This window comes from Erythrolamprus reginae, unplaced genomic scaffold (assembly GCF_031021105.1).
Source record: "Erythrolamprus reginae isolate rEryReg1 unplaced genomic scaffold, rEryReg1.hap1 H_9, whole genome shotgun sequence".
Lineage (NCBI taxonomy): Eukaryota > Metazoa > Chordata > Lepidosauria > Squamata > Dipsadidae > Erythrolamprus > Erythrolamprus reginae.
Window position 1 is genome coordinate 823572 of NW_027248537.1, and position 15917 is coordinate 839488.

The window sequence follows — 15917 nt, forward strand, 5'->3', positions numbered from 1 at the left end:
CATCCACTGCATGTTAAATAAACAGTAGTTTCATTTTTTTTCTGGACCAGACCCTTATGTGTAGACATTTTTTCAAAACAGTTCAGATATAGATTAGATGCAAATGGACTGTTGTGTAAGAAAATATCTGGTCCCTTTGGGAATTTTAAGTTTTGCTCTGATATCCTCTGAACTGCAACATGTGACATAGACAAATTACTGCCTATACTGCACTGATAACATTAGCCCATAGTGTCTTGTATGATTGCTGCAGTATGATATGTTTGTGATGAAATCTGAATCTTAAACCAGCCAAGTAAACCTAAATGCTTATATCTCTGTGGAGAAAAAAAGTATTCAATTAGATGTGCAAGTGAGTCTTGGAGGTTTTGTTATGAAGTTTAGGTTTCTAGTTTTTTCAATAAGTTTAGGTTTCTAATTATTTCTTCTCTTCTGGTATACAGTTTCATCCTGAGAGTAAATCATGTATACTTTGTCAGAAGCGTTCTTAAACTGGCAAATATATTATTGGATATTTAGGATTTGAGGTGCTATGTACTATATTTTATACATATTAAAACTTAGTCATAAGCTTACATAAGTTTATATAAAGCTTGTAACCTGTGAAATACATGCCTATGAGCATCGAACTTTGTATCTAAGTGATATAGAAACCTCTGTGCTTACTCATCCAGTCTGTTTATATGTTGTAATGGAATTATGAACTTAAAAAACCCTATAGTTTCAGAAGATAATTAATAATAATTTATTAGATTTGTATGCCGCCCCTCTCCGTAGACTCAGAACGGAGAATTGGAGTAAGGTGTATACTGGTAAATATTACTTCTCCAAATAGACCTTTCAGGAAATTAAGATTGTGGTACAATTGTTGTCAACCATGGGTTTTTAAATTTTTTAAAAAATGTTTTGATTTTGTTGTGTAAGCTGCCTTTCTGTGATTGAGGGAGGCTGCACAAATCTATTATAGAGCAGAGTAAAGGTGGGTGAAATGATGCGGACAGAAGCAAACATTCCAGAATTGTAAAAAATAAAGAGAAATATGATCTGAAATAAGCTTAAAACGTTCTGTAATTATCACTGGATTATTTTAGCAGCATAATGTACTTGCCGCCTTTTTGGTAAGCAGCAGTCTAGCCTGAAGATACCTGAATGGCTCTTGTCTTCAGGATTTGGAAATCCTGTTCTTACTTTGTCAGGCTATGAATTGCCTATTTTCATTCTATCATTTTAAAAAAATGATCATACTTTTGCTAGTATGATGTCCACAAATGTATGTCTTAAGCAAGCCAAATAGTAAGTGCTAATTTATAACATTATCAGTAATCATATATAGGCAGCCAAAAGTTGCAATCCTTGCCAATTGGTGATAGGTGCTCAGAATGAAGGTGTTCTTTAAAATAAATGCCACCAGATACCAGGCTCACAAAAAGAATCTTCAGAAACAGACCTGAAAAGAGATAATGGAAATACTCGCTACAAATGATATCATGTATGGCTAGAGCCGTGATGGCGAACTTATGGCACGTGTGCCAGAGGTGGCACACAGAGTCTGTCTGTGGGCATGTGTGCCAGTACCAGCAGTTTTTCTGTTTTCCAGTGTGCATGATCTTCATGGGCATCAGAGCCTCGGAAAACGGCCTGAAAATGGCCAAAAAACCAAGCATGCGTGCCCTGGCTAGCTGGTCTTTGGGTTTCCAGTGCTCTGGTGCATGCACATTCACACGCATTCTGGTTTGGGCACTCAGTACCAAAAAAGTTCACCATTACTGATCTATAATGTTCCTCCATAAATTTTTTTGCTATGGTATGTCTCACTTAAAACCTCAATGAATAGTGTGAGTTATCTAGCAATCATTCATTTTAACTTTGTGAAGCAGATACAGTGGTACCTCTACTTAAGAACTTAATTTGTTCCGTGATCAGGTTCTTAAGTAGAAACGTTCGTAAGTAGAAGCAATTTTTCCTATAGGAATCAATGTAAAAGCAAATAATGCGTGCAAATTATGAGGACCTGGATTGTGGGGGCAATATGCTGGCTCTGTTAAAAAGTGCTATTGCTAACATGTTGTAAGCCGCCCTGAGTCTACGGAGAAGGGTGGCATCAAAATTGAATGAATGAATGAATGAATCCATTAGGAAAGAAATAAAAGCTTGGAATTTGGGTGGGAGGAGGAGGAGGGCAGTTGCTGCTGAAGGAAGAAGGTGAGGTGAGGGGAATCCAAAAAAATCCAAAACTTTTAACGCATTAAAAAAAAAAGAGGGACTCTGAGGCAGCAAGGAGAAGCACGCGCCTTCCATATACCTGGCACGAGGCTGCCTCCCGTACACTGCGCCAGAGAGAAACCCAGGGGGAATGGCAGGAAACTGTCCGGGCCTTTGTGCCACTCTCAAATTTCCTGGGAAATTTTTCCAGGCCCAGGTTCTTAAGTAGAAAATGGTTCTTAAGAGGCAAAAAAATATTGAACACCTGGTTCTTTTTTTAATTAGAATTTTAAAGATTGTTTTTAATGTACTATTAATTGGATTGTTATTACTGTTTCCTGGGGTTTTTTGTACATGCTGTGAACCGTCCCGAGTCCTCAGAGAGGGGCGGCATACAAATCCAATTAAATCTTAAATCTTATCTAGAAAAGTTCTTAAGTAGAGGTACCACTGTATATCATTTCTGACCCCCATTTTCGTATTATTTCAATTTTAGCAAAACATTTTCAGGTCTTCATCTGTTTACAGTGAGTAAGAAACATACCCTGAACCCACAAACTCTGTAAGGTTTCAAAAGATATTTGCACTGAATGCTGAAATACAGTGATCCCTCGAGTTTCGCGATCTCGATTATTGCGAAACGCTATATCGCGATTTTTCAACCCGGAAGTAAACAACACCATCTGCGCATGCGCGCCATTTTTTTTTCTCCTATGGCCACGCATGCGTAGATGGTGGAGTTTGCTTCCCCCTGGCCAGATCAGCTGCTGGGTGGCTTCCCTGGGTCTTCCCCCTCTTGCCGGGGTTTCCCCTTTGCGTGGGCGGCGGGGAAACCCCAGCGTTGCTTCCCAGCTGAGTGGCGCGAGCAACGGCGTGGGCGGGCGAAAGGCGGGCGCGCGGACATTGGCACACGAGCGGCGTGGCGGCCGGACAAACGGCGGCCGCTCCTGGCGGCAGCACGAGCAACACGAACGGCGTGGCGGCCGAACAAACGCACGAGCAACGCAAGCGGCGTGGCGGCCGGACAAATGGCGGCCGCGCCTGGCGGCAGCACGAACAACACAAACGGCGTGGCGGCCGAACAAACGCACGAGCAACGCAAGCGGTGTGGCGGCCGGACAAATGGCGGCCGCGCCTGGCGGCAGCACGAGCAACACAAACAGCGTGGCGGCCGAACAAACGCACGAGCAACGCAAGCGGCGTGGCGGCCGGACAAATGGCAGCCGCGCCTGGCGGCAGCACGAGCAACACAAACAGCGTGGCGGCCGAACAAACGCACGAGCAACGCAAGCGGCGTGGCGGCCGGACAAACGGATCCTCCTCCGACCTGCCCTCACCTTAGCTTCCAGCTGATGCTTCGATCCTTGGAAGAGGCCAGAGCGCCTTTCTGCACCACACTCTGCGCTCGGGTTCCTTTCCGGAAGATGGAAGTTTCTCTCTTTCCATCCTTTCTAGCAATACAATACTCGATGGTTAAAATGGTTTTAACCATCGAGTATTGCATTGCTAGAAAGGATGGAAGGATGGAAGTTTCTCTCTTTCCATCCTTTCTAGCAATACAATACTCGATGGTTAAAATGGTTTTAACCATCGAGTATTGCATTGCTAGAAAGGATGGAAGGATGGAAGTTTCTCTCTTTCCATCCTTTCTAGCAATACAATACTCGATGGTTAAAATGGTTTTAACCATCGAGTATTGTATTGCTAGAAATGATGGAAAGAGAGAAACTTCCATCTTCCGGAAAGGAACCCGAGCGCAGAGTGTGGTGCAGAAAGGCGCTCTGGCCTCTTCCAAGGATCGAAGCATCAGCTGGAAGCTAAGGTGAGGGCAGGTCGGAGGAGAATCCGTTTGTCCGGCCGCCACGCCGCTTGCGTTGCTCGTGCGTTTGTTTGGCCGCCACGCCGTTTGTGTTGCTCGTGCTGCCGCCAGGCGCGGCCGTCATTCGTCCGGCCGCCACGCCGCTTGCGTTGCTCGTGCGTTTGTTCGGCCGCCACGCTGTTTGTGTTGCTCGTGCTGCCGCCAGGCGCGGCCGCCATTTGTTCGGCCGCCACGCCGCTTGCGTTGCTCGTGCGTTTGTTCGGCCGCCACGCCGTTTGTGTTGCTCGTGCTGCCACCAGGCGCGGCCGCCATTTGTCCGGCCGCCACGCCGCTTGCGTTGCTCGTGCGTTTGTTTGGCCGCCACGCCGTTTGTGTTGCTCGTGCTGCCGCCAGGCGCGGCCGTCATTCGTCCGGCCGCCACGCCGCTTGCGTTGCTCGTGCGTTTGTTCGGCCGCCACGCTGTTTGTGTTGCTCGTGCTGCCGCCAGGCGCGGCCGCCATTTGTTCGGCCGCCACGCCGCTTGCGTTGCTCGTGCGTTTGTTCGGCCGCCATGCTGTTTGTGTTGCTCGTGCTGCCGGCAGGCGCGGCCGCCATTCGTCCGGCCGCCACGCCGCTCGTGCGCCCCTTGTCCGCGCGCCCGCCCTTCGCCCACCCACGCCGTTGCTCGCGCCACTCAGCTGGGAAGCGGCATTGCTCGCGCCAGCAGCGGCGGCACGAGCGCCGTGGCGGCCGGACAAGCGGCGGGCAGGCGGGTCCTCAGCTGTTGGGCGGGGGTCTTCCCAAGTGCGGAAGTAAAAAACACCATCTGCACATGCGCGAGGGCGCGCATGCGCAGATGGTGTTTTTACTTCCGCACCACTATATCGCGAAAAATCGAGTATCGCGAGGGGTCTTGGAACGTAACCCTCGCGATACTCGAGGGATCACTGTACTGCATTTTCGTTATTGCTGAGCTGAGCCTTTGATCTCAGGCCAAGAGATTATATTTCCAGGGTGGAGACACTGGTGATAGCCCACTAGTGCCTTCTAGCTCTATTTGAAAGGCTGAAGAAAATAGGAGGAAATCACCCAGGGATTGTGTACATCTGAATAGGGGCATGTGGTCCATGATGTCTTCTTTGATTTTTTAAAAATGTTCTTTGAAATTTAGCTGCTTACAGTAATTTATTTTTATATAAAGCATTCAATTTTAATAGTTATGTTTAATTATTTTAAATTTACAGGTACTATATTGAGCAAAATGAAGGTGTTTGGTTTGGGATTAAATACATAGCACCCAGGTGGCCTTTGAGTGTTCTCCTCACCACATATGATTGGAATTAGAGCAGGATAAAACTTAGCTTCATATCCAGGTGTTCAGATAGTATTACATCTAGTTGATATGAGTAGTTTCCAGTTATATATTTTATTATTGTTTCTCCCCAGTGGGACAAGCTTGCCCCACTGTCTGCTAAGGAATTTATTTATTTATTTATTTATTTATTTATTGGATTTCTATGCCGCCCCTCTCCGAGGACTCGGGGCGGCTCACAACATATAAAATATACAGTACAAAATATCTTAATCCAATTAATTAATTAAAGAATTGAAGCAGGCCGGGTGAAGCAGAAGAGACTTTTCCTCTGTGGTCCCATCCAGGGGTGAAATCTTTTTTTTTTGGCAACCAGTTCTGTGGGTGTGGCTTGGTAGGCTTAGCAGGGGAAGGATATTGCAAAATCTCCATTCCCACTGCATTCTAGGGCCAGCCAGAGGCGGTATTTGCTGGTTCTGTGAACTACTCAAAATGTCTGCTACCGGTTCTCCAGAACCTGTCAGAACATGTTGGATCTCATCCTTGGTCCCATCCCTGTTTAACATTGCACCATTCACTGGAGGTGAGAAATGCCCTCTTTCTTTTGACTTCTGGAAGGATATCAAAACTTGGCTTTGCAAGCTGGGTTGGAACCCTGAAGGAAGCGCTTACTGCTAAAGATGGCTGATGGGGTAAGAAGACCTTATCTCCATCAGATCTGGCTCTTAGCTCTCCAAGTTTGGTTTTAGTCCTTAATATTTTTTTAAACTCTGTTTCTTGCTTGTTTTATAACCTGTAAGCCATTCACAGTCATCTTGTAGGAGAGCGGGTGGCTTAATATAAATATTTTCCCAAGGCAATTAAACATTATGGATCTGAAATGGCATGATGTAATCACTCACCATGCTATTATAGATGGCTTTTTAAAAAAATAATTGCCAGGACTTTGTATTGTTTAAATGGGAAATTGATAAATGATCAATTGTCAGTTCCATGTATTTGCTTGTCTGTAAACAAAGAAGGCCTTCCTTTTTCTTCCCCCTCTAGGATTTAAGAAGTAAGAAGTATATTTAAAGAATGGTTGTATTCTCTAGAGGTTTAATGTATTGAAAGAAAGCAGAGAGAAGGAAGTATTTGACATGGTTTTTCATTGTAAAGAAGACAGATTGTGGGATGATTGTTATTGTTACTGAAGTGATGGGTAAATGTACTTCTTGGCTTGTATAGTAAGTTGATAGGCATGGATAAATCTAAGGCAAAGGATTTTCTCGCACTGGACATGCTTGATTTACAATTAATAATCTGAACTTTCTTCAACCTCTCACTTGTTTACATTATCATGGGCAAGACTGATTGACAATCAATTTCACATCCTGTTGTGCACATTCAACTTTGTACAGAACAAAGTATTCAATGAGAATATTTCATTAATTCAGATCTAGGATGTGTTATTTGAGTGTTTCCTTTTTTTTGAGTATATATACAGTACTGTACAGTATATGCATTTCCCTCCCTGGTACAAAGCTGAAGGGATCAGATCTGGTGGCCTAGAGGTTAATTCTCTGCCTTACAAGGCAGAAGCCCCAGAATCAAATCCCAGTAAGGGTATGGCTAGTTGATGAGGCCAGAACAAGGCCGAAATAGGGCTATCCTAGTCTCCCTTAATTTTAAAAATTCAGCAAAAACATATGACACATACATACATACATACATATCACATGTTTTTGCTGAATTTTTGATTTGCTTGGATATATATATACATACATACTATATATATCATACACACACACATTCACAAAAATGGGGCTCTTTTATCACCGTCACTGTCTAGTTGGGGGATTGGCCTTGTTTTTCTTTTCTTTTTTTGGTACCAAAATTACAGACTTTTGTTTTGCTGCCTTTCCTTTGTGAGAAAAGGGTGTAGAACAGCCTGCCCACTGCAATGGAATAACATGATAATATGTAAATCCACAAATCTGATGGTGGCCGGAGCCCAAGCCAAGGTTGGGAGAAGCTCTAGGCTGGCTTCTATGAAAGTTTACAGGCTGCCTCGCTCAGCGCGTGTAACCTAAGACAGCTTCTCGATTAGCATAAGGTTGGTTTGTTGCTTTCTTTCCCGTCCTTCAGTAGCTATTCACCATTTTCGGAGGGGAGGAGCAACAGCAGCAAGCAAGCAGCAGCAGCAGCGGGGGCAAAGCGAGCAGACGATCCAAGGCGGATTTTCGGAGAGAAAAAAAAAACCCATTTCGGATTAATCTCGCAGTCCGAACGCCTTTCGGGCTTTAGCCGCTGGCGCGGTTGACAGACAGACGCGAGCGCGCCTTCAACGAAGGGAAGAGGCAAATAACCTTGCCAGGCGGAGCGAGAGGGAGGAACGGCTGGCGAGGGATGCTGTTGCCGCCGCCGCGGGAGCGCGATGGAGATGGGCGCCTCAGCCCTCTGCAGTGAAGGCGATTGTTACTGTTGCCGCCGCCGCTTGTCGGTTTAGGCTACTGGAGTGCGCGAAGGAGGCATATGCGTGGCCAGAGCGGGAGGCGAGGCGGTGGGCGCTGCGAAGGGGAAGAATGGTTGCTGCAGCCATGCTTTCTAGGCTGCCTCCTTGATGGTTTGCTTGGATTCTGATAGGTTGACGGAGGGAAGGGGGGGAAGCCAACCTCTGGCCGCTGCCAGCCCTCGGGGCGATTTCTATGGCTTTGCAGCTCGAAGGCTCCCCTGCTTTTTCCCCCCCGCCGCCTTCGGGGTCAGTGCCCCCAGGCCGAGCGCGCGCTGCCTGATTTGCTCGGGCCTCGGGTGTCCGGGCTCACCGCCGGCCGAGCCCTGCCTTCCGCGCCGACTCGAGCTATTGTTTTGCAACCCGCCGCGCTGCTTCCACGCCGTCGAGGGCTCCGCTCTTCTTCCCCCGCCTTCCAAGCCGCCCCGTTTGCCTTTCCTCCACACGACTCGGGATGGAAGCTGGTTGGAGCGCCCGTGAAGGGGGATGCGTGGCGGGGCGCGCGTAAACGCGGCGGGCTCTTTGTCGCGGGAGGGAAAGCGGGCGCGGAGGGAACCGCGATGGACGAGGCGGGGGCTCCAGGTTGCGCGCCGCGCTGCCAGCCCGAGCGCTGCCTGTGAAGGGAGGCTGAGGTAAAAGCGAGCCGGGAGGCCTGCCTGGTTCATGCGGCGGCGGCGGCGGCAGCTCCTCGTGCGGGATTAGCTTGCGGGGAGCATCAGCATGAAGAAGACCCGAAGCATCACCTTACGGCGAGCCTGGCCGAGCTCGGATTTCTCTGACCGGGCTTCGGACCGCATGAGGTCCCGCAGCGAGAAGGACTACCGCCTGCACAAACATTTCCCACCAGCGTTCCTCTCCCAGGCATCACGGGGCTACATGACATCAGGTCTGTAACATCGGTGTCTTGCGGGGGTGGCGGGGAGGTGTACACACGTACATGCAAATCCGCCTGTTTCCGAAGGGCTGGTCTCGGCGTGTTTTGTTTATCTCCCCCGCGCCGTGTTAAGGGGGTTGCGACTGATTAGCATAGGTTGCAATGAAGGAGGCAATTTCTTTTAAAGCTCGCATCCACCATTTTGTACCTCGGGAAGATTTATTTGAAGCGGGGCCTTCTCCAGATGGGATTTTAAAAAAAAACACCTTCCAGCTCCCTACAAATAAATGGGGAGAGAAGGAAACGCTCGACCCCGCGTTTGGAACGTTTGTAACCCCTTTGTGAGGGCACAAGCACCATTCCCGCCGCTGGGCTGAGGAAGGATGATTAAATCAGATATTGTCCCTTGTGTCACCTAAATGCAATGGTCTCTAAAGGCATTTGTGGATTTCATTTTCCATCTGGAAGTGGCCCTGCCATGGTAGCCTTATTGGGAATATTGTCTCCGGTATCCGTTTGGCTGGGGGAGGGTGGGGCGGGTTTAAGGGGAGTTTTGTTTTGCTGATAAAAATGAGTACATATGTAAACATCAGTGGGTTACGAAGGGAAGAGTGTCTGGGGGTGTGTTTCATATGTGTGCCTTCCCTCTCTATTGCTTCAGCACTAGCTCCTTAGTAATAATGGATACTGCATTAACATGTTTGTGCATGCATTACAAGATCAGAGCACAACAAAATGTGACAGGAGTGCTGCACAAAGCTGTGTATCAGTGCAATTTGATCTTTCAGTCAAGAAATATAGAAGGAAATGCCTTCTTGCAATAACGCATGTTTGCTTAAACTAATGGTTTTTTAATTTCAAACTTTGAAGAGAGACCAAAAGGAATATTTTATAAGAATCCTACTGGAAAGGACATAATATTGAAATCTGTTTAATTGTTTTAATTCTTGGTTAGTTTTAGTCTGAGATCAGGTTTCATTATTACAATATTAAATTTTATTTTATCATTTGGAATTAAACTCACTTCACCATAAAAACATCAACCTTTATTATTTGGCGGAGGGTACCTTTTCTCTTCTGTTGTGGCCCAGATCTTAAACTTAGTGGTTTGTGAGTAACTTGCTTACTTAACTTGTTTTCTTTTGTTAATAAATGTTTTTTTCTGCTAAGCACTACATTTTAAAGATAAGAATAGATTGTTAACAGCCTTTTGTCAATAGCTGCAAACATAGAGGAAAAAATATTTTTATGGTAATATTGTTTGAATGAGTTTGGGTCTACATAGACATGCATTCAGAAAAATGTACAATCTGTATAAAAAATAAAAATCAGCCACATTATTTGGACTATTGTTGCTTCAGTATATTTAATAGTGCATTTGGGCCATGCTGTACACTCCTAAAATTTAAATGGGAGTTTACTAATTCATTATGCACTTATTTTTAAATAATAGTTTAGAGTAAAACAGTATTTAACTGCATTGTGGTCTGGTTTTGTGTCACTGGAATTACAATTTCTCATTTTTTTTGCAAATCTATATTGTCGATAACTTTATCATATGCATTTAACTCATATTACTTATGTAAAATCCCTAGGGAACAGCTTATGTATTTGAAATGGTTACTATAAAATTTGAAGAGCAGTTGTATGATCTAATCTCATCATCAATACTGAAATTGATATGAATTTCTTTGGGGGGGTAGAGTTAACTTGTGTTGGGTCAGGGCATTGTAAAACAGAATGTTCCATCTCCCTAGCCTGGTGGCAAAGTCTGCAATGTTAATAGTGCAAAAATATATGGTGTCTGGGATGTGTGTGTGTGAAAAGAGCAGGTGACACATCAATTATGAGTAATACTCTATAATTGTTAAGAGTATATCAGAAATTATATAAAGCAAAATTAATATATAATGTTGTAACTGAAAAAGTAATTTTAGCCTCATTCTGAATTTACTTGTGTCTTTTGTTTTTCTATATATTGGTTGGGGGTGTGTGAATTAATATTCTAAATCCTGGATATTTTTATAGGCCTCTTTGGGACAGGAAATCTATAGGAAGCCGCTTTGCATAAAATTGACAGACTGAATGCAAATGTTTTCTTTGTCACTCAAAATGTTATACAAAAGGATCTTGATTGCCAAATTGTGTTTGTCCTGTTATTCAGCCTAATTGCTATTAATATTGTTGCAATTTTACTTCAGTAAGTTTTTGGAAGAAGAAAGAAAAGATAGTTAGGGAGTGATTGTTAGGTAGGTCAATAATGTTAAAAGTACATAAGCAAATCATTTCTTCTTATCCCTAAATCTCTAATTCATTCTATCTGTAAATATTTTTAAGTTAGAACATCCCTAGAATATCTTATAAAGGTAGTAAATATAAAAATATCTACTTTATATGTTTTGGTAGGTTATGATTTTCAATTAGCATTTGGTAATGATCCATTTTTAAATATGGTTTTCCTTTCACTGATACAGGTATCTGAAATTTTGTGATATGGTAAATAATATTTGATACTAAATTTTTGATCCCTTTTCAGAAAAACAAAAGAAAATACAGGTGGTCCTTACGATCACCAGTGAGCCCAATATTGCTCAGCGAGATATTTGTTAGCAAGTTTTGGGCCATTTTGCAACCTTTCTTAACACACTTAAATGAATCACTGCACTTGTTAAATTAGTAACATAGTTATTATTATTATTGTTATTATTATTATTATTATTAATTAGATTTGGATGCCGCCCCTCTCCGTAGACTCGTTAAGGGAATCCAGCTTCTCTATTGATTTTGCTTGTCAGAAGGTCTCAAAAGCTGATCACATGTCCCCAGGTCACTGCAACCATCATGAATCAGTTGCCAAGCCTCTGAATTTTGATCATGTGACGATGGGGTGCTTGTGAATGTGAAAAACAACCATAAGTCACTTTTTCCAGTACTGTTGTTACTTTGAACGGCCATGAAATGAACTATTGTAAATCGAGAACTGCCCGTATTGTTAAAACAAACAGCTATCCTATGGTCAAAGAAAAGGGATAAAACTAGTGACATTTTTGTTATGAAAATGAATGTAGGATTGTGCCTTTTTGCTTTTAATAATTTCTTGATGAAACTTCTTAAATTGAGAAAGGCCTCAACTTAGGAACCACAATTGACCCAAATTTCCATTGTTAAGCCACACAATTTTGACCCATTTTATGACCTTTCTTGCCACCGTTGTTCAGCAAATCACTATAGTTAATAACATATTTGTTAAGTGAATCTGGCTTCCCCATTGACTTTACTTGTCAGAATATCACAAAAGGTGATCGCATGAATGCATGCCAGTTGCCAAATGTCCAAATTTTGATCATATGACCACAGGGATGCTGCAAAAAATGTGTGAAAAATGGCCATAGGTCATTTTTCCCCCAATTCCATTGTAAATATGGTCACTAAATGAATGGTTGTAAGTCTGTAATCCAAAATTTCTCAAAATTTCTGAGCAACCATTTTGTAGAGCTTATTCATGTTTATTTTATGTTGGAAATATAAATTTTTGATAGGAAAACACACTGGTTTTACTTTTTCAAAAGACTAAAGAGTAGGACAATCATGTTTGATTTTTGTATTTTGAGACATTTTGAATAACCTCATTAATTGTATAACTTGAATGCTCTGGAAGTATGTATATCTTTTATTTTCTTTGCTTTATCTCATATCTATACTAAAGTAGTTTTTCGGTTATTGGAAATCTTTCACGGATGGCCATTAAAGACTTATTTGGAACATTAATGTTAAATGCTAATTTTGGTAATGATTAGATTAGTGTTGAATTGAACACATATATTTTTAAAGGTCTATTCAGATAGTTTTGTTTTGTTTTAAAACAAGAAACTAGGTGGTTTGAGGTGAAAAAGGGTTTACCTCAATTAAAATGTGAAAATGCTGGTGCATTTAAGAAATAAATAAATTCACTAAATGTTTCTTATTGTCTAATCTTCCAGATTTTGGAATATCTACTTGGACAATAGAAAAAGTTTAATCTAATAAACATCTTACCTTATATCACAATAAAAAGTTGGTATCCATTTTATTCTATGGCGGTATAATGCAAGCATTTGAATAAAATCTATTTATCAGAAATCAGGGATCCAGCATATTTTTGATGACGGAAGTGTAAGTTGTAGAGATCTTTACTTTTTTAAATCACTAAATGTATTCGTGTTCAGTATATTAACAGATCTTTAATATAGGTACTATAGAATCGTCTACATTAAAGAAAGATACAGTACTATAATGAAGAAAAAGCAAGCACCATATTAAAATTATCTCACCCAGATTCCACTTCTGAGAGTGAAAGTATAGTTTTGTGGTTAGATTGTCAGATGGAGAATTAGATATAGTTGTCACCTCCAAATCATTGTTGGTGATATTTTAATCCATTTTTTGCTATAAGCCTGCCCAATCTCACGGAGTCATTATTAGAATAAAGAAGAAATATGTATTGTGCTCCAGCTTCTTGGAGGAAAGATGAATACAAATAACTCAATAAAAATGTTACTTAAAAGGGGCATTAGTCTTGCTTTATAGCTTTAATTATAATTACTGATTCTAGACATCACCTATTGTTTGTTTCAAGTTGAGAGCTAGGTAAGACATAAGCCATATGATAGAATAAAAATGTAGTGCTTCCTGTACACCTGGTCTATTATCTAATGTTGGAAATTATCCTCTTTCCACATTTTGCTTAGTTTAGCTGTATAACTTGCCAAGTGAGTATATGCTCTTCTAGGATGACTTGAAGTTGCCTTGGGCAAACAGCTTGCTGGCGAATTGCCTTTGTTACAGTGATGTTTCTCTATTTGAGTGTGTGTGTGTGGAAAAGTACAGTATGCAGTGAAATGACAAAGGAAAAATGCTTTTAAAAAAATCAAAGTCTGGACAGAAAAACAAAAAAAACAAAAAAAATGCAAAATAAGAGAATAAACACAAACAAATGTTACTGAATAAGAATTAGAATTATAGCCTGATCCATAGTAATTTATTGTTTGAAAAGGCAAATCTGTAACAGAGCTTATGATAGTTGATGATTGGCCATATCTATTGTGGACCCAAAACAGTTGTGACTGACCCTACACGTCACAGCAGGTTTTTGAATTCTAGTGAGATATATGTCTAAATTAACAGTTTTGATATCTTATTTTGAACAAGTTGAAATGCTCAGTGCTTTTCAAAACTCACCTAATGTATAACGTTTTAGTATGCCTGCTTGGATAATTCCATAGCAGGATAATTGTGAAGGAGTATCCTGTTCCAGGAGACAATTAGAACAGATGCACTAACTAAAGTTAATGAAAGAAGTTATGCTGAGAATTTCACTTGGGAATTACAGTAATTGATGAAGTAGATCTGAAAGTATTCCAATCTTCTGTTGGGAAAGTTTAAGGATGTGAAAATGAATACCTCTTAATTTGTTTCTCATCAGTAGGCCTTTGGTTGGAAATGTACAGCATTACTATCTGGAAGCTTGCTACTAGATACATGATGAATCTAGATTTAACCACTCGGTGCTTATTCTCTCCTCCCTTCTTGACTTATATACCTTATAAGAAATACATTTTGTGGAGTATATTTAGTTTTATAGTGAAAATGAATGGTAGGGGCTGGTGTTCTGTGAGCTTGGTTTTTTTCCCTCTTGAAGATATCTAATTACCCAAGTAGCTAACATCCTCAGTGTTAGAAGTGGATGAGGTTTGTTTATATACAGTGGGTTGCCCTGTCAGTGTTGGTGTGGGGTGTTGTTTATTGTTGGCAGTTCCTTGACTAGGTTGTTGTTTACTCAGGGGTGAGCTGCTGCCCAGACGCGGGTGGGGGGGGGGGGGCGGCGCAGTGGGGTAGTAAAAATGGAACTCCACCTCAGAGCACCCAATTTGCACTGAAAGATGTTGAAAGAAAATGCAGAGCGTCCTGCATAACCCACGCCCACAGTGTGGTAGAAATTGTTTTGGTAGCACTTCACTGTGTTTACTGTTTGATCTTCTGATTAGTTCCTTGTAAAAGTTTAGTTTACGTAGTAAGATTCTTAGAATGTGTGCTATATTTTTATTTAAATTGTATTACTAAAATTTCTCTTTTGGTAAGCATGAATATGTGGTTATTTTTATTACATGTTGTATAATGGTCATTAGAATAATAAATTAGAGGACAGAATCCATAGGATATTGGTATTTAAATATAATATTTTAAAAGTTGATATGTTTTGTTTTTAAAGATGAATTGAGTGAGCACTCACGTGTATCCACATAGATACATTGAAGAATATATGATAATTTGATTGATGATACCTCATGAAGTGTGATCAAATTATGAGATTGTCTGGAACTGTAATTGATGACTCCCTCATCTCTTTATGTGATGCCACTGAGCACATGGTTTCTATTATAATGTTCCTTAATTTCTTAATAATCTGGCTACTGTTATATCAGTTGATGGGTTTTTACACATTGTAAGAGCTTAAAATTCATGGATCTTTTTTCCGTCCTTTCATTATCTAATTTTAAAAAATTTGCTTCCATAAATAAAAATAAGCTCTTCTAATTAGCAGTATACATTGGGCCAACATGAATAGACATTTTGTCTTTAACTAATGCAATGATAAGAACACTTCTAAATGTGTTGGGGAACAGTGTGAATGTTCCAAAGGTGCGTTTGCAAGAGGCAACTGGACTTTCTGGGGAGGTTTTGGAAGATGTTTTGCTTCTTATTCAAGAAGCTTCTTGAAGAACTAAAGAAGCTTCTTGGATAAGAAGCAAAATGTCTTCCAAGAAAAACCAGAAAGTGTAAGTTGCCTCTTGAAAAAGCAACATTGGGACAACCATGACCTGTGTGACTGAGAATCTTCATAGACAAACAATGTGAATATTTTAATACGATAATCTATACAAGATATTTAGATGAGCCCATGAGTTCTAATCCTCTCTTGAGCACAAAACCAGCTGGTTGACTTTGGAGCCAGTCACTTTCACTCCTAGGAAGGAAGCAATGGCAAACCACTTCTGGGACCTGTTGAGGCAACCACCAAGAATCAGATAAGATTGCAAAGAAGAAAAGATGTGATATTTAAAGTTCAAGATATTGTTGTCTATGCAGTCATTGACTCAGAGATTATATGCTGTCTCCTCCGTAACATTTTTCAGGATTTTATTTTTCCATCTTCCTGATGACTATACAATGTAAGAATTTTGCCTCACCAGAATGCCTGAGG

The 15917-nt window shown here is 41.6% G+C and overlaps 1 protein-coding gene across 2 annotated transcripts in view; it reads left to right on the plus strand.

Moving 5' to 3' along the window:
* The window catches only part of LOC139155890 (storkhead-box protein 2-like), a 200799-nt gene that overhangs the window by 73259 nt on the left and 111623 nt on the right, over positions 1-15917 (plus strand). The window contains exon 1 of one of the 2 annotated variants that reach the window (XM_070731240.1): positions 8496-8689. The exons of the other annotated variant lie outside the window; for it this stretch is intronic. Coding sequence (XP_070587341.1) covers positions 8524-8689 — 166 coding nt within the window. The 5' untranslated portion in view covers positions 8496-8523. Of the gene's footprint in view, positions 1-8495; positions 8690-15917 lie in introns of those variants that run through there. 2 annotated transcript variants of the gene reach the window in all.